This window comes from Candoia aspera, chromosome 1, assembly GCF_035149785.1.
Source record: "Candoia aspera isolate rCanAsp1 chromosome 1, rCanAsp1.hap2, whole genome shotgun sequence".
In the NCBI taxonomy this organism is placed as follows: domain Eukaryota; kingdom Metazoa; phylum Chordata; class Lepidosauria; order Squamata; family Boidae; genus Candoia; species Candoia aspera.
The window spans coordinates 183,381,095-183,406,462 of record NC_086153.1 but is presented as its reverse complement, the minus strand read 5'-3'; the positions used below and the strand labels follow the sequence as shown (position 1 = coordinate 183,406,462).

At 39.4% G+C, this 25,368-nt stretch overlaps 1 protein-coding gene and 1 pseudogene across 1 annotated transcript in view; both read right to left on the bottom strand.

Moving 5' to 3' along the window:
- Positions 1 to 886: 886 nt before the first annotated feature.
- The window catches only part of COL5A2 (collagen type V alpha 2 chain), a 149,938-nt gene continuing 125,456 nt past the window's right edge, over positions 887 to 25,368 (bottom strand). Inside the window, exons 34-54 of the mRNA XM_063318081.1 lie at positions 25,198 to 25,305; positions 25,020 to 25,073; positions 24,576 to 24,629; positions 24,413 to 24,466; positions 23,732 to 23,785; positions 23,432 to 23,539; positions 23,251 to 23,304; positions 23,012 to 23,065; positions 21,499 to 21,660; positions 17,392 to 17,499; positions 17,103 to 17,210; positions 16,222 to 16,275; positions 15,182 to 15,289; positions 14,073 to 14,126; positions 13,270 to 13,377; positions 12,227 to 12,280; positions 9,442 to 9,549; positions 7,582 to 7,873; positions 6,028 to 6,215; positions 3,966 to 4,205; positions 887 to 3,367 (exon numbers count right to left, since the gene is read on the bottom strand). Of these exons, the coding sequence (XP_063174151.1) occupies positions 3,221 to 3,367; positions 3,966 to 4,205; positions 6,028 to 6,215; positions 7,582 to 7,873; positions 9,442 to 9,549; positions 12,227 to 12,280; positions 13,270 to 13,377; positions 14,073 to 14,126; positions 15,182 to 15,289; positions 16,222 to 16,275; positions 17,103 to 17,210; positions 17,392 to 17,499; positions 21,499 to 21,660; positions 23,012 to 23,065; positions 23,251 to 23,304; positions 23,432 to 23,539; positions 23,732 to 23,785; positions 24,413 to 24,466; positions 24,576 to 24,629; positions 25,020 to 25,073; positions 25,198 to 25,305 (2,271 nt within the window). The 3' untranslated portion in view covers positions 887 to 3,220. The remainder of the gene's footprint in view (positions 3,368 to 3,965; positions 4,206 to 6,027; positions 6,216 to 7,581; positions 7,874 to 9,441; positions 9,550 to 12,226; positions 12,281 to 13,269; positions 13,378 to 14,072; positions 14,127 to 15,181; positions 15,290 to 16,221; positions 16,276 to 17,102; positions 17,211 to 17,391; positions 17,500 to 21,498; positions 21,661 to 23,011; positions 23,066 to 23,250; positions 23,305 to 23,431; positions 23,540 to 23,731; positions 23,786 to 24,412; positions 24,467 to 24,575; positions 24,630 to 25,019; positions 25,074 to 25,197; positions 25,306 to 25,368) is intronic.
- LOC134488733 (U2 spliceosomal RNA) lies at positions 22,603 to 22,768 on the bottom strand (annotated as a pseudogene).

The following is a 25,368-nucleotide window of genomic DNA, read 5'->3' as shown; positions in this document are numbered from 1 at the left end:
CCCTGAAGGCATGTTTAAATCCCCCCAATTTCCTTTGATCAAATTGGATAAGTTGCATCCTCTGCTTTGCAGCTGCTTTCAGCACTACTGGAAGGATCTTTTCCACTTTACAGGAGACTGCCTGGGAACTCTTATTGTTTTGTGTCTCTTCTTCACTCTACACACAGTGACAGGGAGCAGGAAAGAATGACCAAGTGGTCTTTGGATTGGCATGTTAACCTTGCAAATAACTCATGGTTAATTGCTTGGTGTGGTGTGTGACCCAGCCACTTATGGCTTATTCAACAAACCATGATTGTGCATGGCTTGTAAACTCAGATTGTCAGTTGTTATATAATTAGGTTGTAGAACAGCTATCAGGAACCTTCAAACATTCCAGATCACAGCATGTAGTTGTTCTAGCAGCTATACTGAAATGCTAGAATTGCTCATAGCTGAACAGGTATTTATTTTGAATCTCCCATAATTGAAGCATTGTTTCCTAGTTTGGGAAAGGCCCATATGGCTTCCCTGAAATATGCCGTGTAATTTAAACCGAGGCACTGATTTTACCACAATATTTTATTCAACAACAACGATAAATCTTGAATTTTCAGAGTTCCAAAGCCAGACTTCTCAAATCCCACATTTCCAGACATGTGTTTGATGGAAATCATTTGGTTAAGTCACCTTTAGCCTTTTAAGCACCATCACAAACACTTATAACTCAAAATTCCCTTTATAATTTAATTTATTAAATGCTTTGAGTGCTACATTTTTAATTCACAGATGACATAGCAATCATACACTCTACCATGCACAGTCCACACACACACAGAATCCTGTTGCCTTTCCCTAGAAATAGACTGAAATTGTCAGAAGGACTCTACACAAAAGAAGCCATTACTCAACATGAAATTTGTATTTAATTAAATGTTTTGCAAAGATACATGAATAAAGCTATGTGTATGGCTTTTCTTTTTGTGTGTGTGTTTCTTTAGAAAAACAAACAAACAAGAAACAGGAGAACATAGGTCTTCAACAAAGAAACCAATTGAAGAACTAGGTTTGTAGCCAAATGCTCCATGGAAAATAAAATATGGTGATGTACACCCCATTCTGTAGATCATAAAACAATAAGAGAAAGGAACATAATGTATAAGAATTTTTCCCAGACACCAAAAATGTAGTATCTAAATTCTATTAAAAAAAGAAAAGGTTGATGACAATATATTTATTTTTGCAGGATTGTACAGAAACCATTTTAGCACCATTCCCTTTTTTCAAAAAGAAAACATTTTAATAATTATTATTACTTCATTATTACATTGCCCTGTGTATCTCCATTCTTGGAATTATAACAGAAGCATAGCACCTTGTCGTATCTAGAATTAACACTAGATTATTAAATGCATCCCAGCTTCTAGAGATGAGGTAGCTCATGCTAAGAAATGATGGACCCTTGGTTTGTCCTAATAAATCAAGACATGCCATGTCACAATTTCTGATGATGCATGACCAGTTGTTGAGTGAAACAATTATCTCAGCCACAGTAAAACTCTAATATTTATGTTAATACCTGATTTGGGATTAATACATGGGAATAAACAACAACACACATAACTGGACAATATACTTGAAGGAGTTGGGACAACCTTCCACAATCTGTGTTGTGTCCACTCCAACCACCAAAATTCTCAGTAATGGCCCTGCTGGCTTGAGAATTAGTCAACAACTAATCCTCTCAACCAAAATCTTTAAGTGTTGATTCTGAAACTTACTTTGGAAAACACATTTTTTTGGATTATAGATTTATGGAATGAGATAGCAAGCTCTGAACTCTGGGACACCTCAGAATTATAAGCCTTAAAAACATATATATTATCTTCTTCAAGCTTTCTCAACCTATTGTCCAGATGTTTAGTTTCCATGATCACCAATGCTGATTGCAGAATTAAAGGATTTAACATCCAACACACCTAGAGTGCATCATGTTGAGGAAGACTGATTCACTTCCATCATCTGCTGTGACTAGTTGCAGAAACACATTTTTTTAGGGAGTGGCTTCAGTAATGTGAATAATGATCTTCCTCAAGAGTGTAGCCAGCGTCTAGTACCTATTGCCTGGCAAACCTATACCTACTTATCCAGGAACAAAGCCTACTGAATTCAGTGGGAGATGCTTCTAAATAGACAGTAGAGCATCACATTATTATGTTGCAATCTATGGGTTCTTGCCACCATTTTCATTCCCCAGTTTCTAAGAATCAATCTGAAACTGACCCATGGATCATCTGCACTGCTCCTGGTCTTGAAACCATGAGATAATCCTGAGCCAACCTGTGTAGTCTCTATCTGCCCTGGCAGCAAAATACAATATTCAATCAGTGCCCCAGCAGATCTGAATTTCATGTCTGCATTTCTCCAGTGACTGCCCCCCACAAATCCTAATGGTTTCTTGGGAAAGGCTGTGGAGTGTCCCCCTGCTGTATTTTAAGGTTCTGCAAGATAACTGCATTTTGTTAAGATGTCACAGCGGCTAAACCTCTATTGGAAGAGACTGGGTGAAGTTCAGAAGCTGGGGTGATGTAACCAAAGGGAAACCACTCTCCAAAACATCTGCATATCAAAAGGGATATTGTTTCAACTGTGTTTGAAATTCACAGCTGCTGAGCTGAGGATAGTATGGGATCATACAGATGCCTCAGTTTGAGCAAGGGCGATGATTGCCTGTGGAGGTGCCCTATGGCACTGCATTGGTGGAGTGGTAATCTTGATATGAAAATCTGAATCTCTTACTTATTTCCTACTGCTGTTTAACATACTTCCATTATATGAATTACGCTTTTTAAAGTTGAGCAGAACCTCCAAAAAATCATTATTGCCATTTCTAATTAGGAAACAAAGATTAGTTTTGAATTACTGTTGTTATTTTAGATCCAGATCTGGTCACTTGTCATTTTAAAGTAGTATTTACTTCATTAAAATGTTGACCTGGACAGTGAGACCGAAGGTTTGTAAGTAAAATAAATACACTAAAGGCGGCCAAGGAGTTAGAAAGAACTGTTATATACACTGCTGATTACAATATCAGCCATAGCTTCAAGAGTCTCAGGATTAACTTCACTCAGTCTAAGTTCTTGCGTTCTGTTGGTGCCGCTGTCATCCGCAATGCTTTTAAAAGATAAGCCCATTTATTTATTTACGTATTTACTTATTTGCTTCTTTATTTTTTTTTTTTTTACACAAAACAAACTGGTCCAATCTCTACTCCAAATTCTTGGTCTGCACGTCCAACATCTATCAGGGCAATATCAATGATAGGTAAGCGTGCCACATTCTGTGTTCTGTATTCAAAGACTGTGCTGCCCACATTTCCATTGTGTTTCTGGAAGAACAAATCAAAAGACAGAAAGAAAGAAAGAAAGAAAGAAAGAAAGAAAGAAAGAAAGAAAGAAAGAAAGAAAGAAAGAAAGAAAGAAAGAAAGAAAAGGTTATCTGTTGAATTCCTTGCATACCAAGAAGAAAACCAGATCAAGCTAATTGATACATTCTATGCAAGTTCTCATTAATAAGCATCACCCCAGTCCAGACCCTCTGTATATACAGTAATTTGGTAGGCGTAACCCTGCTTACACTTTGTTAGCAGGTAGATAACTATCAGTTAGTTGATGCTGCACAACAGAAAAGTTCTACAATCCTTTCTCTGGATACCACAACAATAAATCAAGATGTTTCCTCTCTCAGGTTGGCTTTTGGTCCTGAGAGCCAGTATTTACACAGGGCCTTTCTACCTCCTCAAGGATATAGCTGCAAATTACAAAGAGAAATCAGCTCTGATACCACTTTCCTTTCCCAACTCCCTCTACTGCTATACGTTACCCTAATTTAGAACTCAGGGCTGTGAGGATTGTTTTTTCCTCATGAGAAACAACTGAAGTAACAGCCCCAAGATTAGTTCAATGCTGAGCAAACAACAAACTTACAGAGCAGGTGTCAGAAAGGACAGTGTATCTAAAACGGCTATTTCCTTCAGCTCTCATCTCAAGGTCATTGGCTCCCTTCAGCACCACAGCCTTCTTCAGGGTCTTGGCTTGGTCATCCATGTAGCCTATACTGTTTTTGCAGTGGTAGGTGATATTCTGAGAGGCCTCTTTGGAGAGTAAGCGCAGGAAAGTCATTTGCGTGACCACTGTGTTGGGTGAGTGATTATCGCCATAAACAAACTACAAAAGCAGAAAGAAGTAGGCATTATTTTTTTACAATTCTTGAGAAGTTTAATACCGTTCTTCAGATGGGTTGGGACTTGTACCTTGGCAGATGTTCCTGCATCTTCCTTTAATAGTTTGCTGTATATTTGGATAGGTTCAACTACAGAAACAAGTGGTCCCATATGAGTTCTTGGCAGGAAGGAAATGCAGGATTTTTTCCCTTCCTTATTACCTTATCAGGGAAAGTAAAATTTTTATGCTAGTAACAGGGCTAGTGCAAAGTTCTCCCCATACTGGGAACTGTCCATTCTCCCTGATCCCAAAGCAGTGGGTCAGATTCAGTTGCCTAAATGGCCTCTTCCACTATACGATTCTGTATTTCTGTAATTTGGTTTCTTGCCTTTTTAGGCCTTTGCTCCAGGAACCAGAAGACTGAAACCTCTATTATCCTTAGAAACTAAAATTATTTGTGGTTTAACTGGCTAGTTAAATTCAATAAACCAACACTAAACATGAGTAAAACTCATTCCAGGCCAGTATGTAGTATTCATTTGTTTTCAATAATTTACTCTGTAAGCTGAAGAACAGTAAACAAATAATTGAACAGATAATATAAATACCATAACTAAATATATTAATAACTAAGGGCTTATCTGGACTGCCAAGTTGATCTATCGCCAGTATGAGCCAGCAACCACTTTTGGAGGGCAGGAATCGATGATGTTGCCAGTGCTCACCCCCACTCACACTAGGAAGGGGACCCCCAAATGTATGTCAATGCTCTATTTTCAAACAGTGCTGTCTGGTTTGCCTACTGTGCTTTGCTTTCCTCTAAGCTAGTATTTCTCAGTCTTGGCAACTTGAAGTTGTGTGGCCTTCAGCTTCCAGAATTCCCCAGCCAGCATGTCTGTGACGGCTTCTGTAATAGCAATCTTTCCTTCCTAGCATGGTGGCTATAACAATTGCCTAACAGGCAAACACTCCCAGTTTGAAGTCCAGCAGGAATCTTTTTTTTTAATTACTATTTTTCTTTCCCTTAACCTCTGTACTTTTCCACTGTGCTTTTTTTTAATTAAAAAGAAATCACATTCCTACCAGGGTTCAGTCAATTTATGACCACTATGCTTGTGAGACAGACCTCTTCTAACAGCCACAGATTTTGTGCAGAAAAAGGTAGGAAAATGCAAGTAGGGAATTATTATTTTAAAGCTGCTAGTTATGTCTTCATATATATGCATTTTGAAGCTTTTAACTTTGTATATATAAATTTAATTTAAATGCATCTATCTCAAATATTTCTTTCATTACTGAAGTTAATTAAAAGGAAATATTTAACTCCCTTCAATACAGGGGTATGAAGGATCCATCGTGGATATCTTTTCAACTGAAATGTGATACCCACCAAAATTGAATCTGTTGTGGTATAGGCAGAACATAATTTAGAGAACCTACTAGCATCTATCTCAAAGTAAATATTGGCTCAAAAATTGAATGAAAATGTATGTACTTGGGGAAGCTGCATATAAAGAAGCATATAATTAGGGAAATTGCATTAAAAATTGATATACTGTTTGAGAAAGTTGAAAACAAAGATATGTCTTTTAGCATAGATGCCTACACACACTGTACATGTATATAAGGGAAAACTGCATGATAGCAGGTTTATGTTAACAGAGAATGCATATGACAAAAATTGCACAATAGGGTGGGGTGGGGTAGAATTGGGGTGGGGTAGAATTGACTGCATGCTGTAATAAGGAAGACCAGGTTTAGATTGATCTGCATATGCCTATTCCAAAATAATAATTGAAATAAAAACCAAGAAGATTCAAATTACCTGTGAACCTTTGTTCATATCAAGCCCATACCATATTGGTTTTAGATCAGATGATTTACTTGTCCACCATGTTTTACGTGGAATAATAGCTGGTTTTGCAGCTATACACGATTCTCCTGTTTCCATATTGCAGAATACTTTGATTGCATCTTCCACACAGCCCTGATTAGGGTCAATCCAATATTCTCCTGTGAAAGCAAAATAGGAAATCTTACAGTGTAACAAACCAATTTTTGCTTCTCCGGGTTATAGTCCGATTTCAATTAAGGATAGAGCATAACTTCCACATACTTTCCTTCCTATTCAAATTTAAAACTGCAATCATGTGCCCACCTATTAATAACTCTTATTTAAGAATGATGTATTGTCAAATAAAAATGCATATAGTCAAGCAGTGTTCGAGTTCAATATCAACTGTTCAAGGATCAAGGTCTGGGATGATGTAGCAAACAGATGAAGCACTTTGGTATGGTAAAAGAGAAGGTACTGGAAGAGGGCTTGATAGTCTGCAGAAGCTCAATGTTCAAAGACAACTAAACTAATATTCAAATGCTTCATTTTTGTTGTCCAATATTTCAAACTTGGGCCAGTTTAAACCACATTTATAACATTACTGCCTTTTCAATCAAATATGTTTGTATAAACCTTAATATTAACTTTCTTTATTCATAATTAAACAATCTCCCTTACATTTAAGACTCAAGCAAGTAAGAGTAGAATTGGCTTAATTATCTGACAACTCCATGATCTTTAGCCTATTTTTCATAATTTGTGCTGACAACTCATACAAGAATTCTTTTCCTTGGAAGCACTTACTAAGTATCAAATAATTTTGGTGCGTATTTGGACAATCTGCACAAGTGTTTCTTATATTTTCTCATCTTTTGTGGCTGCCTCCGTTATTTGTGTTTTGGCTATCTTGTAGCAGGCTGATTAAATCTTAGTTCCTTTACTCTGGTGCAGATATAATGGAGATAAAAAGTGAAGAGAACGGGGACATGCTAATAAGGACAATCAAAGAATGGAAGGGATCTTTGACATCTTCTAATTCAATCCCCCACTTAGTGTTATAATCTATAACTACAACATTCCTGACAGATGGCCATCCAGCTTCTGTTTAAACACCTCCAGCAAAGAAGAGTCCACCACCTCTCAAGGCAGTCTGTTCCATTGTTCAATTGGAATTATTGGGAATTATATACTTTTTTCTGATCCCAACCATTGGGAATTATATACTTTTTTCTGATCACGTCTGATTGAAATCTACTTCTGTAATTTACACCTATTGCTTCTTGTCACCTGGAACAACTCTGAACAACTCTACCCTGTCTTCTATATGACACCTCTTCAGATACTTGAAGACCGCTATCAAGTTCCCCTCAGTCTTCTCTTCTTCAGCTAACAACTCTTCCAACCATTCCTCATAAATTTCTCCTTCCAGACCCTGATTATATTTTCCTTCCAGAAATAAGCAAAGCTAGGCCTGCACTTCTATTTAAATGCACTTGATGACTGTTGTTGTTTTTTTCTTAAAACAAGCAAACAAACACCTACCACTCTTTTGGGATGGATGGCATAGCCTCAGATCATCACAAGTACGGGCTGGGTGTTTCTTGGATCCATCAGGGCTGCGCATTGTTTCAATCTGGCTACTCAGTGACTTCAATGTGGCATGGACTCCTGGATCTGTTTTATTGCTGTCATCTGGAGCAGCTTCATCTTCAGTGAACTCAGGTGGTGGATCTGCTAGACCATCATCATAATGTCCCATAATGTCACCAATTGCGGCAGTAAGGTGGCCAGCGGGACCTGGTGGGCCTGGAGGGCCAGGATCACCAGGAGGACCCTACACACAAAAGCAGTAACACAGAGCACACCCAGGATTATAAAATCTGGGACACAAATTACAAGATATTGGATGCTAGTTCAAATCACTATAACTCAAAAAAGTTAACTGAAGGAATGTGTTCTTTTAGCTACTCAGTTTGCTTCAGATTCAGAAGCTATGTGCAGTGGGTGAAGCAGAGGAACAATTACATTGTCTCAGTAATAGAATGTTGTAGCTCCAGCTGATTAATACCTGGACCAATATTAAGAATGACTATTTGGAGCAGCCTTCCCCAACACTGCCTGTACCAGATGTGTTGAGACTACAGTTCCTAGAATTTCTGGCCATTTATTGGTTGGGAGTTCAAGCATTTTTAGTCCTAATTCATCCAAAGTGCCCCAGGCTGGGGAAGATTGATCCGGAGGAATTCTAACAGCAATCCTACACACATTTGAGAATAAGCATTGAAGTTGGTAGGGCTAACCTCTGACAGAACAAGCATAACACAGTACACTAATTGTCCCCTCCCTTTTTCAATGAAACATGAAAGTGCAGCAGTAGGAATACTTTACTTGTTTGCTTGTTTAAAATAAATCTATATCTTGTTTTCTTGCCAAAGGCATTCAAAGCAATTCATAACAAAGCAATCAAATTGTAAATGGTATTGACAAGACCTAAACTCATTATAACAAACAATTTCATGTACTTCTTCTCACGGTAAAGCAGAGTCACCCCTCCCCCTGCCTTTATTTTTTTTACTGTTGAGCATATGCAGAGGCAATAGTAAAGCATTTTTGTAGTGTTGTCATGAAAAACACATAGAAGTGCCCATGAAATCACCAGACATCGAACACAATTTGAAGTAGAGCTTACTCTTTTTTTTTAAGTTTCGAGGACCTAATCTTGATAGGATAGGAGGGGTAGGAAAGTTTTTTGCTCCTTTATTGCCTGATGTGATTTGGATCTGGGTGACTTCCATCACACCTGTCATCATCAAAAAGCGATCCATTGAATAAGCAAATTATGGACTGGCAGTGCAAAGGTGGCGCGGCGGGTTAAACCGCTGAGCTGCCGATCGGAAGGTCGGCGGTTCGAAACCACGCGGCGGGGTGAGCTCCCGTTGCTAGTCCCAGCTCCTGCTCACCTAGCAGTTCGAAAACATGCCAATGTGAGTCGATCAATAGGTACCGCTTTGGCGGGAAGGTAACGGCGTTCCGTGTCGTCATGCTGGCCACATGACCATGGAGGAAGTGTCTACGGACAAACGCCGGCTCTTTGGCTTTGAAACGGAGATGAGCACCACCCCCTAGAGTCGGACACGACTGGACTTTACGTCAAGGGAAACCTTTACCTTTACCTTTAGTGCAAAGGACAAGAACAAAAAGACTGATCTGGACTGTTCCTGAAACAAGGAGCAAATGGGCCAGACTCCTAGCTCACTAAATTTTCAATCCAGATCAGGTCCCCTGCATTTATAATAAAAAAGATGTGGCTTCTTCCGAAGTGGCATGTAATTTCACTCCATGGAAAAATTCCATGGACAGAACTGCTTGTCTCTTTGAATGAATAGATTTCCCATTATTTACCTCAGGTCCTGCTTCTCCCAAAGTCCCTCTTACACCAGGAGGCCCAACTGGTCCATGTGGTCCAGGATTTCCTTCTTTACCTGAAGGCCCAACTGGACCTGGAGGACCCTGTATTATAAGAAAATGTTCATGTTTATCATATCAGTAAGGACACAGAAACCATTTCCTTCCTTTTCAACTAAACGATACTTCCTGTATTTCTGGCCTTTCCAAGCTTCCCACAAGATAACTGCACACTGGCTCTGCTAATGCTCACAAATGTATCCAAAGATCCTGCTGCGTATTATTTAAGCATTATTATTTAACCTTAAGAACTAATTTCTGAGCCTGATTTTCTTTCCTCTTCTTGCTCTTCCCCCATTTATTTATTTATTTTCTTCCCCCCATTTATTACTTTTATAAATAATTCAAGGTGGCGAACATACCTAATACTCCTTCGTCTTCCTCTTTTCCCCACAATAACCACCCTGTGAGGTGGGTTGGGCTGAGGGGGAGGGACTGGCCCAAGGTCACCCAGCCAGCTTTCCTGCCTAAGGCGGGACTAGAACTCTCCGTCTCCTGGTTTCTAGCCCGGTGCCTTAACCACTAGACCAAACTGGCTCTTTTCTCTTCAGTGTCATACTTTTTTGTTAATTGCATGTAAAGGGCTCTTGATGCTTTTGGGGCAGATGACAAAAATACTAACGGGATAAAAATGCTAACTGAGTGATGCTAAAATACTAATTCAGTGGGCAATACAAAGGTGAATGGGATAACAAATGCTACTGAATTAGAATGAGAGGAATAAGAATAGGCTTTCTGGCATCCACATCTTTATTAGTTGAACTCAGAGGCACCTTTTTGTCATCTGAGTCTGCTAACTTCATTTCTTTTAGATATTGTCTCCCAGAAGGAGATTTACCTTCTTTAGATTGACCAGCTAAAATGCTTCCAAAGCAACCCTCTTCTCTTTTTCAGTCCCATCAACAGGCTGAGACCCCAGGGGAGCTTTTCAGCAATATTGTCTGAGATTTTTTTTTTTAATGCCGAGACTGAATAAATACCAAATAAGCAGGCAAAGAGCCCTGCTCCCCTTGTTCAAGTTATTTTAAAAGAATTACACTACACTCTGTGACCACTTTTCTCCCAAAGTCTTCCTACTATCAGGTGTTTCCTTTGGGGAGACATAGAGGCCCCATGATTTGGGCACTCCACAGAGCTCCTAGGAAAGATGTGAACCATGACATACAATTGCTCCCAAGAGGCCACTGTAGGGAGAAGCTTCCTTGTTGCTGGCTGTTCAGACATTACAATGAAACTGGCTTTTCCCTTTGGGAAAGTGGTGCAGGTAGATGACCACTGACTATTGGAATATGCTCCAATTGCCCTTTTCAGTAACTGTTGCCACTAGCTATATTAAACCACTGTGCTTGGGATTTTTTTTGGGGGGGGGGGTGGATTTGAAACTGGAAAAGCTGGATGCCACCAAACCCACGTTCAACTTTAATGTTACCTTTGATGAGGCAAAGTCTCTCTTCTAGACCTTCCAAAGACAATCCAGTAGAAATCTAAAGTAGGGTGTTCTTTTTGTTTTGTTTTGTTTTTTGTTTTACTTCCTTCCATGTAATCATTTATTTTGGTAAGCACACACATGCACACACATTCATTTTTTAACTTTTCCTCCCCGTGTTTTCTGGGAAAACTGGTGATGCCAAAAGTTCACAATCTTCCTTGACTAGTTAGATAGTTTAAACTCACTTTAAATTTGTGGCCCAACTCTTAGATCCAAGATACTTAGAAAGTGATCTTTTCCCCCATTACTTACTCTTCAGAAGGCCTACTCTGGTGTGCTGACAGGTAAATTGGAACTATTAGCAGGCCCGCAACTAGGATCTGTGTTGCCCACGGCAAACATGGATTCCGCACCCATTTTGGCACCCCCCAGGGCTCATTTTGACACGCCCCAGCATGGCGCCCGGGGCACATGCCCCGCTTGCCCCCCCCCCAAGTTGCAGCCTTGGCTGGTAGTTGAAGAAGTCTTGCCTGATATCTAATTTGATGCATTTTGGCACAAAAAGAAAAAGTTTGCCCAGTATTTTACATCTTTATTCACTTTTTATTCTTCTTAAAAGTTATACTCTGTCGTAGGTTAAAGCTTCTTAAAAATTATAATGACAGTGATAAAATCCACAGGTCCCAAATTTTCAAATATCCCAGCCAGCCAATATAAGCAATGAAAGCATTGATAAAATTAAACCCAGAGCAATATTAAGCTTTTAGTTGTTTATATTGTAAGTTGGCCCATTAAATTTTGTTTGAGTTGTACACAAAATTGGAAAGGCATAGGGATTTGGGAAAGGGTATAACATAAGTAAAGAATGAAGAACACTGAGATCTGTGTGCAGGAAGGATAACTAAAGGCCATTAGTTATCTTTCAGAAAAGTACACATTAATATGAAACATAGTTGCCATTAGCTGATACCAGCAAATTTGAGGTTGTTCTTGTAGCTTGACAACCTTGAGGGATAGAACCTTTTTTGGGGGGGACTGAAAGCTGAGGTCTTCGACAGGTTAGCATCTTTGCCAAATACTAGATTACATTCAGAATTCCACACGCAAAGGAATTAGAGAGGGTAAATGACCTCAAGTATAACCTTGCTTAATAAAAGCACTCTGCAATCCCAATCCAAATTAATTTTACTCTGAAATCAACAAACACCATCTGCACAACAGCAAACTTAAACAAGGGGGAGGGGGGAGGAATTTAATTGTTTCCATATTGTACTTCGTATCTGGTTTACTCACTCTTGGGCCAAACGGGCCTGGAATCCCAGCACTGCCTTGTTCACCAGTAGGTCCCTGCAAAACACAGTGTGGATGGTCTCTATTTTCTCAAATTACATTTTATCTTTAAAGAAGAAAATATGATGGTTTTGAATACATCAACACTAAGTATCCAGTGATGTCCAATTATTCTTTACTTTAAAGTTTTGGCATCTAGTTCATGACATAATAACAACATCAAGATAGAAAAAAAAACTGTTGCAGGAAGTTCTAAGTCCATAGACATACTTATGACTAAGATCACATTGGAGTGAAGGAAGCCATGTTTGGCCTCCAACCACTGCAGGAAAGTGCAGTTTTGAATCTTGGTTCCCAGGGTTATGGGAAAATGAGAGCTCGAAATTAGATGGAGAGGGAATCCAGTGTGAGAAAACTCCTTCCTACAAAATCAGTCCTCATTCTCCCTAGGCAACACTATCAGCATGGAGGTACAGAATGCATGAAAAAGGCTACTATTCTCCAATGAATCTCTTGTTAATAGCAAAATGTAGGACGGACAAATTATTTTGAAGGCACTCCAGATTTCAGTAGAAACTGGATCAATGGAAGCAAAAGCAGAATCATCCAGCAATCATTTCCATTGTGTTATACAATGTACTGCACCTTGCATACATTTGTTCTTGTTGACAAATAGCCACTCAACAGTTATCCTGTGGCAAAAACCTCCAGGCAGTCTTTTAAAGGATTTAAAATAAGTAGCTAGCTAAAAGGAACTGGTATTTTTCTTTTTCATCTCCAGATAAATATGCCATTTTGAGGGTGAAGATAGGCAATTAGTGCAGATTAGTAGCTACTGTGAACTTTTTTTTTTTTTTTGCAAGGCAGCCACTGGAGCCTTTGGGGTGTGAGGTTCTAAAAGGTGAATGAACACATCACCCAGAATGTTCCACCACAATAAATAAGGAAGCAGAGGCAGACGATAGTTCCAAGTAGAATACAATGTATGCACAAAAACAGTAGTTGCCAATGGAGTATTGGAATAAAAGAAATGCATAGTGTCTTACAGGAGGTCCAGGGAGACCCTGAAGGCCAGTGAAACCTCGATGACCTTTCTGTCCCCTGTCCCCTCGATCACCGTTGTCACCTTTGTCACCACGAGGACCTTGGGGACCCTTAAAGTAGAAAAATAAAACATAAAGGTACAATCCAGCTAAAATTAAGCACATTTGTATGCTTTTCAAATCAGGCATTAACCATGTGTTCAGTTTCTCACTGATTTCAGTGGAATAAGAGTGTATAACTCTGATTCCCTAAATGAATATCCATAATAAATATCCTTAACACCTACATAACCATACACACTCTCTCTAAACACCTGCAACAAAATTTACTTTTTTTTACTATATTGCATATCATTCACATATGTGTGTGTGTGTGTGAGTTGTACATATATTGAATAGTGAAAAGCTGTTCACAGTGTGGACTGGCACGTACTAGGAAGATTTCTGTCTAGAGTCTAGACAGTCTCCACCTTTGTTATAATTGTGTATTTTTCCCATTAGCTTTAATTAATCTTTTGCAATGGTTTATGGTGCATAAAAATACATTTTAAAAAATTAAAAAATTGCAATGAAGAATATTTAAGAATATTTATCTTCTACCTGGAGCTAGTTAAAGTGCAGATGAATCTAAAATGAGTGACTAATATATTTTAATTACTAATTTACATTTCATAAGCTTCAGTTATATTCAGCTTTAAAATATAGATTATATGAAGCTTGTATTATTGAACTCATTTTTAACCAAAAGTACAACTATTTATCAAGAAATTAAGATTTCCATTAAAAAAAACTTTTAGAGAACATACGGGCAAACCTCGTTTTCCAGCACGACCAGGAGGACCTACTGGGCCTCGTGAACCCTGCAAGGAAATGAAAAGATGGTTTCATTTATGATTGCATTTATTCACTTAGAGCAGAGCTTCTTAATGTCTTTGTGCCATGGACCCCTTTGAGAGTCTGTTGAACCCTACAGACCCCTTATCAGAAAAATGTAGTTAAATGCATAAAGTAAAACACATAGATATAGGTTGCATTGCAGAAGAAACCAATTATGCTCAAATACAGGTATCAAAGTATAAGTCATTGTAATAATTTTAGATAATGAGATTTACTGAACAAACATTTTTGGAGACTAGAAGCCATAAGTTCCTTTGTTGCCTATAACTGAATGAAAAGCTAAATCTCAGCTAGAGGTTTGTGAAAACAAAGTGTATTATTTATTATTTATTTTTTAAACATATTTATATGGCTGCCCATCTCACTGAACGTGACTCTGGGTGGTTTGCAACCAGCAATTAAAACAATGTCACATCTGTTAAAAACACTTCAAAAAAAATAAAAATGATATTATTTATTTATTTATTTATTTTCTATCCCGCCTTTATTATTTTTATAAATACCTCAAGGAGGCTAACATACCTAATACTCCTTCCTCCTCTGTGGGAGAACATCCATCTAAACACAGTACAACCATAGCACAGGCTCCCCATGGGATCCCCAAGGTTGCTGGAGTTGTAAATTTTTTCCCATCCAAGCTCACAGATCCCTGAAATCTATTCACAGAAGGGATGCATGGAACCCAGATTAAGAACCTAGGACTTAGAGAATTCATTCACTTAGTCAGCATCTTTCATATAAGATCTTCATAAAAGACCTACAGGACAGCTTGGCAAATGACAGGTCCAGGCCATCTAAGAAACTACAGCAGCAAATCTACTAGCCAATAAAAAAGTTACTTAACTCAGAAATGTTAACAGAAATTCATCATCCACCTCATTTCATGGCCAGATAATCCCTTAATCCTTCTTTCATGAAATCTGTCTAAGAAGGGTAAATGATAATGGGGACTTGATTGCTTGATCAAGAGTTTTAACTGTCAACAAAAGGGAAATAATAAGGAAACAGCAATACTTACTGGTTCACCTCTTTGTCCTGGATCCCCTGGAAGTCCAACTGGCCCTGGGGTGCCTGAAATACCCTGAGAACCAGGAAGTCCTGCAGGTCCAGGCTCACCACGATCACCCTACAATAAATATTATCCCAGATCTATAATCATATATAGATCATTTCCAAGTGCAGATCTTTATATAGACAAAATGATGCCATCCTGTATACTACTACTGCTGCTGATACTGCATACTGCTATCATCTATGTACAACTGGGACAGATCAGTAGAAAACCATGAGATAGGAACCATGGCTGCAAAACAGTCCAATACAGACAGGGCATGTTCAGCGGCCAAATGAGTGTGTGTGTTGGAGAAAAAGAACCTGGAATACCAGAAGAAAAGAATGGGATGAAGGAATTAGTGAAGCACTCTACACGGCAAGGTTTTTGCACCCCTTATACAACAATTTGCCTTTGCGTATAAGAGCCATTCCTCCCTCATGTGTGTTTATGAAGAAGTAAGAACTTGACTCTGGGAAAAAGCATTTGGGGGATATTAGATTTTGGTATCTACCCCTGTTGAACAGTGCCATGACAATGCACACTGATTATTACTGTCTTGTTATTTTTAATCCTCAGGTATTTCTGTCTCCACCACTCTGAGCCATTGGGAGTGGGGAAGCATAGAACTTTTAATAACAGTAAAGGTGATAACAAGGGCAAAAACAGCATTTCGTTGCAGGCCCCACTTCTGCTAACTTACCTTAGCTTCCAACATATAATATAAGGCATAGTGAATTATACTCTTCTCACTCCTGTCCTTACTAAAATTATACTGATATAGCCCCCCACCCACCCGGCAAAATCCTTGGGTTTATATTCTAGACTAGACACATTTATAGTACACATTTTTTCAGTTTTAAAACTGGGTCTGCTTTAAAGCATCCATCCTCATTAAGAGTTTTGACTGATTTTTCTCAAAGATTAAAGTATAAAGTGTGATATATAAGACTCTAGAATAACAAGGAAACAACAGCTTTATTCACTGAAATTTTAAACCCACTTACCCTTTCACCCACAGCTCCATCTCGTCCAGGAGTCCCATCATTACCAGCAGGACCCTAAGTTGAACAAGAAGTGGAAAATGGATTAAATGTGACACCAGATACATCTTAAAATAGTATTTTATATATGGGATTGCCTGTAAAAAAGGCTTGGAAATTGCAGAATGACCACAGACATACAAAAGGAAGCTCCAATGACTGCAGTTTTAATATGTGTTGATAATATCTTATCAAGAGTAATATTCATTTTTCTATTTCATGAATATTGCTTAACAAAAGAATTGCTTGCTGCAGCAATCTCTTTTTGATTGCATTTTTTTTAAACTACTAAAACCAACTACTGTAGATTATAATGCTAACAGAGAATGCTTTACAGTACTTGCCATTTTTAAAACAAGTACTCTTGTTCAAGCTCCTAGTCTTTATAGCCTAGGCCAGGAATGGACAGTCTGTAGCTCTCAGCTTTTCAGAGTTCAAATGTAAGAGATCAGTTAAAACCCTTAGTAACACCTATATGAATTTTTCCTTCAGCCAAAAATGAATGAGAGAAAAACTGAATGTCAGAAAGACGGGGAAAAACAACATGTCCAAAAGAAATAGATGCCACCAGCCACTTTTAGCTCTTCCCCTTCAGTTCCACCCACATTGTAGCCTCTAACAGATTATCTCCCTCAGTACTTCTACTGAGAGATCCTCAGTAGAAAAAACTTGCCCACACCTGGGACTGACTTCCTTAAGGACCAATGAGATTAAAATAGATTTTTGGTGAAAGAAATAGATCTCTATAAGCTCTGAAATTCATACATTTATTCACAGCAATTATTTGACTCCTTAATGCTGTTAATGTGTTCTTATGTCAAAACTACCTAGGAAAAACCACTTACTTCTGGTCCTGCTTCACCCACTGGACCATGGGCGCCTGGAGGACCTATGGGCCCAGAAGGACCTTTGTCCCCTGATGGTCCTGCTGGACCTTGTTTTCCAGGAGTTCCCTGGCAAGAAAAGAGAGACCATGTCAATGATTAAATCCACAGAAGTGATACATAGCAAAACAATCAGACATGGTCTAGGTCTGAAGGTCAGTTCAAATGGGAGTCAACCATAGCTACACTCTTACAGGTGTAAAACAGGGTTGAATGAGTAGTTTAAAATGCCAGTTCTGGCAATACTCACTGCAGAGCCTGGCAGGCCAGGCATGCCCCTCTCTCCACGTTGGCCTGGCATTCCCACAATGCCTCTCTGCCCAGTAGTTCCAGCTGGACCTGGGGGGCCATCAGGACCCTGGAATATATAAGTAACAAATAGGCTCAATTAGGTATCTCTAACATTTGCATTCAACCAGGGTGTCACAGTTTAGCATTTGAGCCTATCCAGAAACAACCAATGTGAGAAAGTGTGATACCACTGAAAGCTTCAGCTGTAATATATGTTTTCAGTTCCCTTGCCCTTTGTTGTTTATTCGTTTAGTCGCTTCCGACTCTTTGTGACTTCATGGATCAGCCCACACCAGAGCTTCCTGTCGGTCGTCAACACCCCCAGCTCCCCCAGGGACGAGTCCGTCACCTCTAGAATATCATCCATCCACCTTGCTCTTGGTCAGCCCCTCTTCTTTTTGCCCTCCACTCTCCCTAGCATCAGCATCTTCTCCAGGGTGTCCTGTCTTCCCATTATGTGGCAAAAGTATTTCAGTTTTGCCTTTAATATCGTTCCCTCAAGCGAGCAGTCTGGCTTTATTTCCTGGAGGATGGACTGGTTTGATCTTCTTGCAGTCCAAGGCACTCTCAGAATTTTCCTCCAACACCACAGTTCAAAAGCATCGATCTTCCTTCTCTCAGCCTTCCTTATGGTCCAGCTCTCGCAGCCATATGTTACTACGGGGAACACCATTGCTTTAACTATGGGGACCTTTGTTGTCAGTGTGATGTCTCTGCTCTTGACTATTTTATCGAGATTGGTCATTGCTCTTCTCCCAAGGATTAAGCGCCTTCTGATTTCCTGACTGCAGTCAGCATCTGCAGTAATCTTCGCACCTAGAAATACAAAGTCTTTCACTGCTTCTACATTTTCTCCCTCTATTTGCCAGTTATCAATCAAGCTGGTTGCCATAATCTTGGTTTTTTTTGAGGTTTAGCTGCAAGCCAGATTTTGCATTTTCTTCTTTCACCTTCATCATAAGGCTCCTCAGTTCCTCTTCGCTTTCAGCCATCAAAGTGGTATCATCTGCATATCTGAGATTGTTAATGTTTCTTCCAGCGATTTTAACTCCAGCCTTGGATTCCTCAAGCCCAGCATGTCGCATGATGTGTTCTGCGTACAAGTTGAATAGGTAGGGTGAGAGTATACAGCCCTGCCGTACTCCTTTCCCAATCTTAAACCAGTCCGTTGTTCTGTGGTCTCTTCTTACTGTTGCTACTTGGTCGTTATACAGATTCTTCAGGAGGCAGACAAGATGACTTGGTATCCCCATACCACTAAGAACTTGCCACAATTGGTTATGGTCCACACAGTCAAAGGCTTTAGAATAGTCAATAAAACAGAAATAGATGTTTTTCTGAAACTCCCTGGCTTTTTCCATTATCCAGCGGATGTTGGCAATTTGGTCCCTAGTTCCTCTGCCTTTGCTAAACCCAGCTTGTACATCTGGCAATTCTCACTCATGAGTTGCTGAAGTCTCCCTTGCAGGATCTTGAGCATTACCTTACTGGCATGTGAAATGAGTGCCACTGTTCGATAGTTTGAACATTCTTTAGTGTTTCCCTTTTTTGGTATGGGGATATAAGTTGATTTTTTCCAATCTGATGGCCATTCTTGTGTTTTCCAAATTTGCTGGCATATAGCATGCATTACCTTGACAGCATCATCTTGCAAGATTTTGAACAGTTCAGCTGGGATGCCATCGTCTCCTGCTGCCTTGTTATTAGCAATGCCCATTCAACCTCACTCTTCAGGATGTCTGGCTCTAGCTCAATGAACACACCATCAAAGCTATCCCCGATATTGTTATCCTTCCTATACAGGTCTTCCGTATATTTTTGCCACCTTTTTTGATCTCTTCTTCTTCTGTTAGGTCCTTGCCATCTTTGTTTTTGATCATACCTATTTTGGCCTGGAATTTACCTCCGATGGTTCTAATTTTCTGGAAGAGGTCTCTTGTCCTTCCTATTCTATTGTCTTCTTCCACTTCCACGCATTGCTTGTTTAAAAATAATTCCTTATCTCTTCTGGCTAACCTCTGGAATTTTGCATTTAATTGGGCATATCTCCCCCTATCACTGTTGCCTTTTGCTTTCCTTCTTTCTTGGGCTACTTCTAGTGTCTCAGCAGACAGCCATTTTGCCTTCTTGGTTTTCTCTTTCTTTGGGATGTATTTTGTTGCCGCCTCTTGAACAATGTTGCAGACTTCTGTCCATAGTTCTTCTGGGACCCTATCTACGAAGTCCAGTCCCTTAAATCTGTTCTTCACCTCCACTGCATATTCCTTAGGAATATTAGTGAGCTCATATCTAGCTGATCTGTGGGTCTTCCCTAATCTCTTTAGTCTGATCCTAAATTGTGCAAGAAGAAGTTCGTGATCTGAACTACAGTCAGCTCCAGGTCTTGTTTTTACCGACTGTATAGATGTCCTCCACCTTTGGCTGCAGAGGATGTAGTCAATCTGATTTTGGTGTTGTCCATCTGGTGAAGTCCATGTATAAAGCCATCTCTTAGGTTGCTGGAAGAGAGTGTTTGTTATGCACATTGAGTTGTCTTGGCATAATTCTATCAGCCTATGTCCTGCTTCATTTTCTTCACCCAGGCCATGCTTACCTGTAATTCCAGGTGTCATTTGACTGCCCACCTTAGCATTCTAGTCTCCCGTGATGAAAATAACATCTCTTTTAGGCGTGTTGTCCAGTAGGTGCTGCAGATCCTCATAGAACTGATCTACTTCAGCTTCTTCAGCATCTGTGTTTGGGGCGTATATTTGGATCACTGTGATGTTAGATGGCTTGCCCTGAATTCAAATTGAGATCATTCTATTGTTTTTTGGATTGTATCCGAGCACTGCTTTAGCCACTCTACTATTAATTATGAAGGCTACTCCATTTCTTCTGTGGTCCTCTTGTCCACAGTAGTAGATCTGGTGGTCATTTGATGTGAAGTGGCCCATTCCAGTCCATTTCAGTTCACTGACGCCCAGAATGTCTATCTTTAATCTTGGCATCTCACCAATAACCACATCCAATTTGCCCTGGCTCATAGATCTTACATTCCAGGTTCCAATGGTGTGCTGATCCTTAGAACATCGGATTCGCCGTTCTCCACCAGCACCGTCGGCCGCTAGCCGTCCTTTCGGATTTGAGCTAGCTGCGTCATCACGTCTGGGGCTAGTTGAACTCATCCTCTGTTCCTCCCCAGTAGCATTTTGGCCATCTTCCGACCTGGGGGTCTCATCTTCCAATGGTATACCGACATATCTCTGGTTGTACTGATCCATTTAGTTTTCACGGCAAGAATACTGGGGTTGGTTCCCATTACCTTCCCCAGGGATCGCATTTAGTCTGACCTCCCTGTCATGACCTTCCCGTCTTGGGTGGCCCTTCACGGTTTAGCTCATGGCATCACTGAGGTGCTCAAGCTCCAGCACCATGACAAGGTAACGATCCTTTGCTGAAGCCCTTGCCCTAAAAGGAGTGATTTAGGAGAAAAAGATTGAAGATAAAGGCTCTATGACCCTTTGAATTTTGAATTGGCATCAAGGCTTCTCTCTACTCTTTCCCAAACATCAGGGCTACCATATCTGAGCTGCAAAACTCCAGACAACCATCTAAAAAGCAGCAAAGAAATACAGAAAGCTCTAGTTCTCTGCTGCTGTCCAGTGGTTGTCCAGGATTTGTCTGCTCAGATATGGTAACTCCACCCAACACTTAACTGTTTTCTTTAGCTACAAAACAGAGTCCTTGTTTTTTTTTTAAAAAAAAAAAAGCCTGAAGGAAATGTGGATTAGGATGGATGAAAGAAAAAAAACAACAGAAGAAGTAGAGGCTGTTATGGCAAAAGAGAGTTAGCAAACTTAGGAAACAAAAGGAGTAGCCATGTTACAGAACAGAAGCATTGCCATAAAAATATATTCTGTAGATTTTGTAGCTCCTGCTAATGAGATGATTTTGATATACTTCTAAGGGTATATAAATGATTAAATTCTTGAAAGAAGTAAGAAATAGTTTAGAATGGAAACTTTCCTTATTTCTATTGCATGCATATACTTTTTGCTACTTCCCAGCCCCAGCCCCTACTTACAGGTTGTCCATCTTCTCCTGAGTCTCCTTTGTCTCCAGGACTGCCAGGTGGTCCTGCTGCCCCTCTATCTCCTACTCGACCATGAGCACCAGGATCTCCACGAACACCGGGAGGACCTTCTTTGCCTGGTTCACCAAGAGGCCCAGCTGGACCAGGAGCTCCCTGCAAATAGAAGCTTCAGTTAGAACCAGACAGGACAGTGATATAATTTCTTTTCTTCGTTGCATTTCCAGCGTACTACTGCTCTGTAGAGGTTAGCTAGGATGCTTCCTATCTGATCAGCAGTCTTCCATTCTTATTTATGCTGATCAGATCCAGACCCTAACCTAAGCCTCAGCAAAATGTACTATTTATTTCAAGTATTTCCTCCATCTTGCTTTTCTAAGAAATAATTGTGTTGCCTATATTACATGTCCTGAAAATGTAATAGATTATCATTAGCTTATTGTCAAAATATATCTTCCACATACTCTCTGTATTATTAAATACAACTCTGTGTTTGGTCTCAACATTCATGTAATTAATTTTAATTTTATAATTTTTAATTTGGATTTTAATATTACTGTTTCTTATCTCTTCGTTGAAATCTTCTCAAGCCGGTCCAAGACCGCAATAAAGACTGACTGACTGACTTACTCTTCAATATAACAATACACATAGGACAGTCATTTTTGCTTTAATGCAAGACAGACCTCAAAGTTTTAGAGTCCCAATAATCTCTTTGTACTGTCTTGAGCCAGGTGAAAGAATTCATCCAACTTCTAAATATATATAGTATTTCATGCACCCAAAATAGAATTCCCTTCCAGATGAAACAGCATGTTATTTGCGACATCTTCTATCTTACAAGAAATGTATTGTGTAGCACTGGTCTCCAGCCATAACTGTTTATGTGTAATGTCTTTATTAATATTAATATCATCCTCCCACCTAAGGGCATACACAAGGAGGGTTAAAGAACTGCAAGTTGTTGAGCACAGTGTTGTGACTGAAATTCCAGTTATAACACCATGCTCACCAACTTGTAAATTTTTACTCACCATTTGTGGATGCCCATGTTTCCACCTTTTTAGTCTTATGACAATCCTGCAGTGTATGAGAGACAATGACTTGGCCTAAGAGCACCAGCAGAACAGTGGGGGAGAAACCCTCCCCATATATTTCATAATCTGCTATAACACATTGACATATTATCTCAAGGGCTGGAAACCTGTGATCCTGATAAGAACAGATACTACACTTGATCTTAGCCAAAAGGCCAAGAAACAACAGTGTTCCTGAATCTCAATTCCCAGCATCCCTCTGTTTTGCCATTGATGAATGGGAGTCATAGTTCAGCAACACCTGGAGGACCACAAGTTTTCTGCCTCTGTATTATTTGAACACAAAATGGCATTGGCTTGTACTTCTGATATTACAAATAATTTGGTCTTCAGTATGTTCATATTGTTTTAAAATGCTTGTTTTTAATGAAATTCTTACTGTAATATATCTAATTAAACATCTAACTTACTGTAGGTCCTGGGGGTCCAACTCTTCCAGCAGATCCAGGAAAACCTGTAGCACCCTAGAAATAAACAAACATACATGGGACCTAGCAAATATTGTGTACTATATTGACAAGCATTCTTTATTGTATAAAGATTTAAACATCATGTTTGAAATGTACAATGATGCTAAGAAAGTCATAAACATCCTGATCAGAATAAAAGCTAGCACTTTCCTCATAGGAACTTTATTCATTCAACTTACAGGGGGTCCTTTTGTACCACGGCCTCCTTTGAGTCCAGGAACCCCAGAAGGGCCCTGAATGGGAATAAGAAAGAGAAGATAAATATTCAGTTGCCAAAAAATATAATATAATATAATATTAAATAAATAAATAAATAAATGGAGAATAAGCAGAATTTATTTCAGTGCTGCTTTTACTTACTGGTGGACCATGAGAACCTGCAAGACCTTGAGGTCCTGGGGATCCAGCATCTCCTTTCTGCCCAGGCTCCCCAGGTTCACCTTTCACACCAGGTTGACCATCGGGACCCTAGAAACATTCAGAGAAATAACCAGTCCAGCTCCTTCATCTATCCCAGCCTATGTCATAAATGTTATTTTTAACTGATATAAATGATATTTTTAAAAATCCCAGAATGCACCTCATGTTTAAGAGTCCTGCGAAATAGTTCAAGATCTCCCTCTCTGAAATAACAGGTAATAATTCAAAGAAACTGCACACCTGAGGGCCAGCAAATCCAACTGGTCCAGTAGGGCCATTTTCACCACGGGAACCCTGAGCAAACAAAAACAAAGGAAAATGGGTTCCAAAAGAATATTAAAAACATTTATTTGAGGACAAAAAACGCTATTTTTATATAATGTAACTTAAGCAGTTCATGAATAAACCAGATTTATTCTGGGAAAAAATAAGCTGATTTATGCTATATGAATCTACAGAATATGTTTCCCAGAAGCAACTAATGGTATCAATAAATACCCACCCACATTTATATAGACATTGTATCATTAATATACTTAAATGCTTTAATCATCATCATCGTCATCACCACCACCACCTAACTGGAACTCTGTAACTGCTAGAATGGAAAATCTGAGTCTTCCTGAGAAAATATGGTATGTAGAATTATGCTGCTGTAATATATAATTTAATTGAAGCAAACTATCCAATAATTTTTAAATATTGTACAATTACATTCAGAATGGGATGTTCTTTTTATAAATTCATAGGCAGCAATCATTTATTCAATTAGCAGTTTCATGGAAAGAGAGGAGAGAAAAAGAGGAATGAATGAGTTGAAAGAAGAAAAAACTGTGAAAACAATTGCCATCATGCATAATAACAATACCATCATCCAACTTATGAAAATACCGATTTATGAAAATGGGATTCTTTACTTACAGGATTTCCACGGGAGCCTAGTGGGCCAACTAAACCTCGAGGACCAGGTTCACCCTTAAATGAAAAAAGACTATGAGATATTATCACGCACAGTCCTGAATGGTTATACTATAACAAAATAATAAACCCACGGCAAAGTTGATAGTATCACCAGCTGTTTTACCTTTTCACCAGCCGGACCTGCAGGGCCAATGGGGCCTAATGGACCTGGGAGCCCCTAGGAGATAATCATACATTCCAGTAAGACAAGCAGACTTTCATGGTTTGTACAAGCTCTTGTTTTTGCCTTTCTTCCTTTCTTCCGAGAAGAAAGCCATGCTGGTCCACTGATATTTATGAGGCTAAGCATATCAAAACTTCTGTAGTAGCGTAAGAGTCGAGAACCCCAGTGGATCAGAACAAAACTTCATTTAGAATGAACTCTGGTGCTTTCAAACAACATACCTGGCTTCTAAAAACAAAACATTTATAGCACATGATCCCCTCCCACAAATCAGTTCTGGTTTACTAACACTTTGATATCAGAAACATGCTGCAACACATTATTAGCTACAATCTCTCATTAAGACCCAGCACTATTAGCAGAAAAAGAGGAGTTTTCACTTACTCTGGCCCCATCATTGCCAGCCGTGCCTTCGCCTCCTTTTTCTCCTACACTGCCCTGAAAAAAGCATAAGGAAAACTTGAGTCATTTACAAACAATTATATAGAGATATAAGATTGTGTAGAAAAAGAAAATTCTTCTTATGGGAAGAAGCAGCTGTGGACATTTCTAAAAGGCTTACCCGATCACCTTTGGGGCCAGGGGCTCCAGCCAGGCCTCTCTCTCCTGGCATTCCCTGAAGACCAGGAGGGCCTTGATCCCCTGGGGTTCCTGAGGGGCCTGGATTACCCTGAAACAAAAGAAAGGGGAAGTTAAAGGGTGGGAGGTAATTTGGGGGGTGGCAACCAATTTG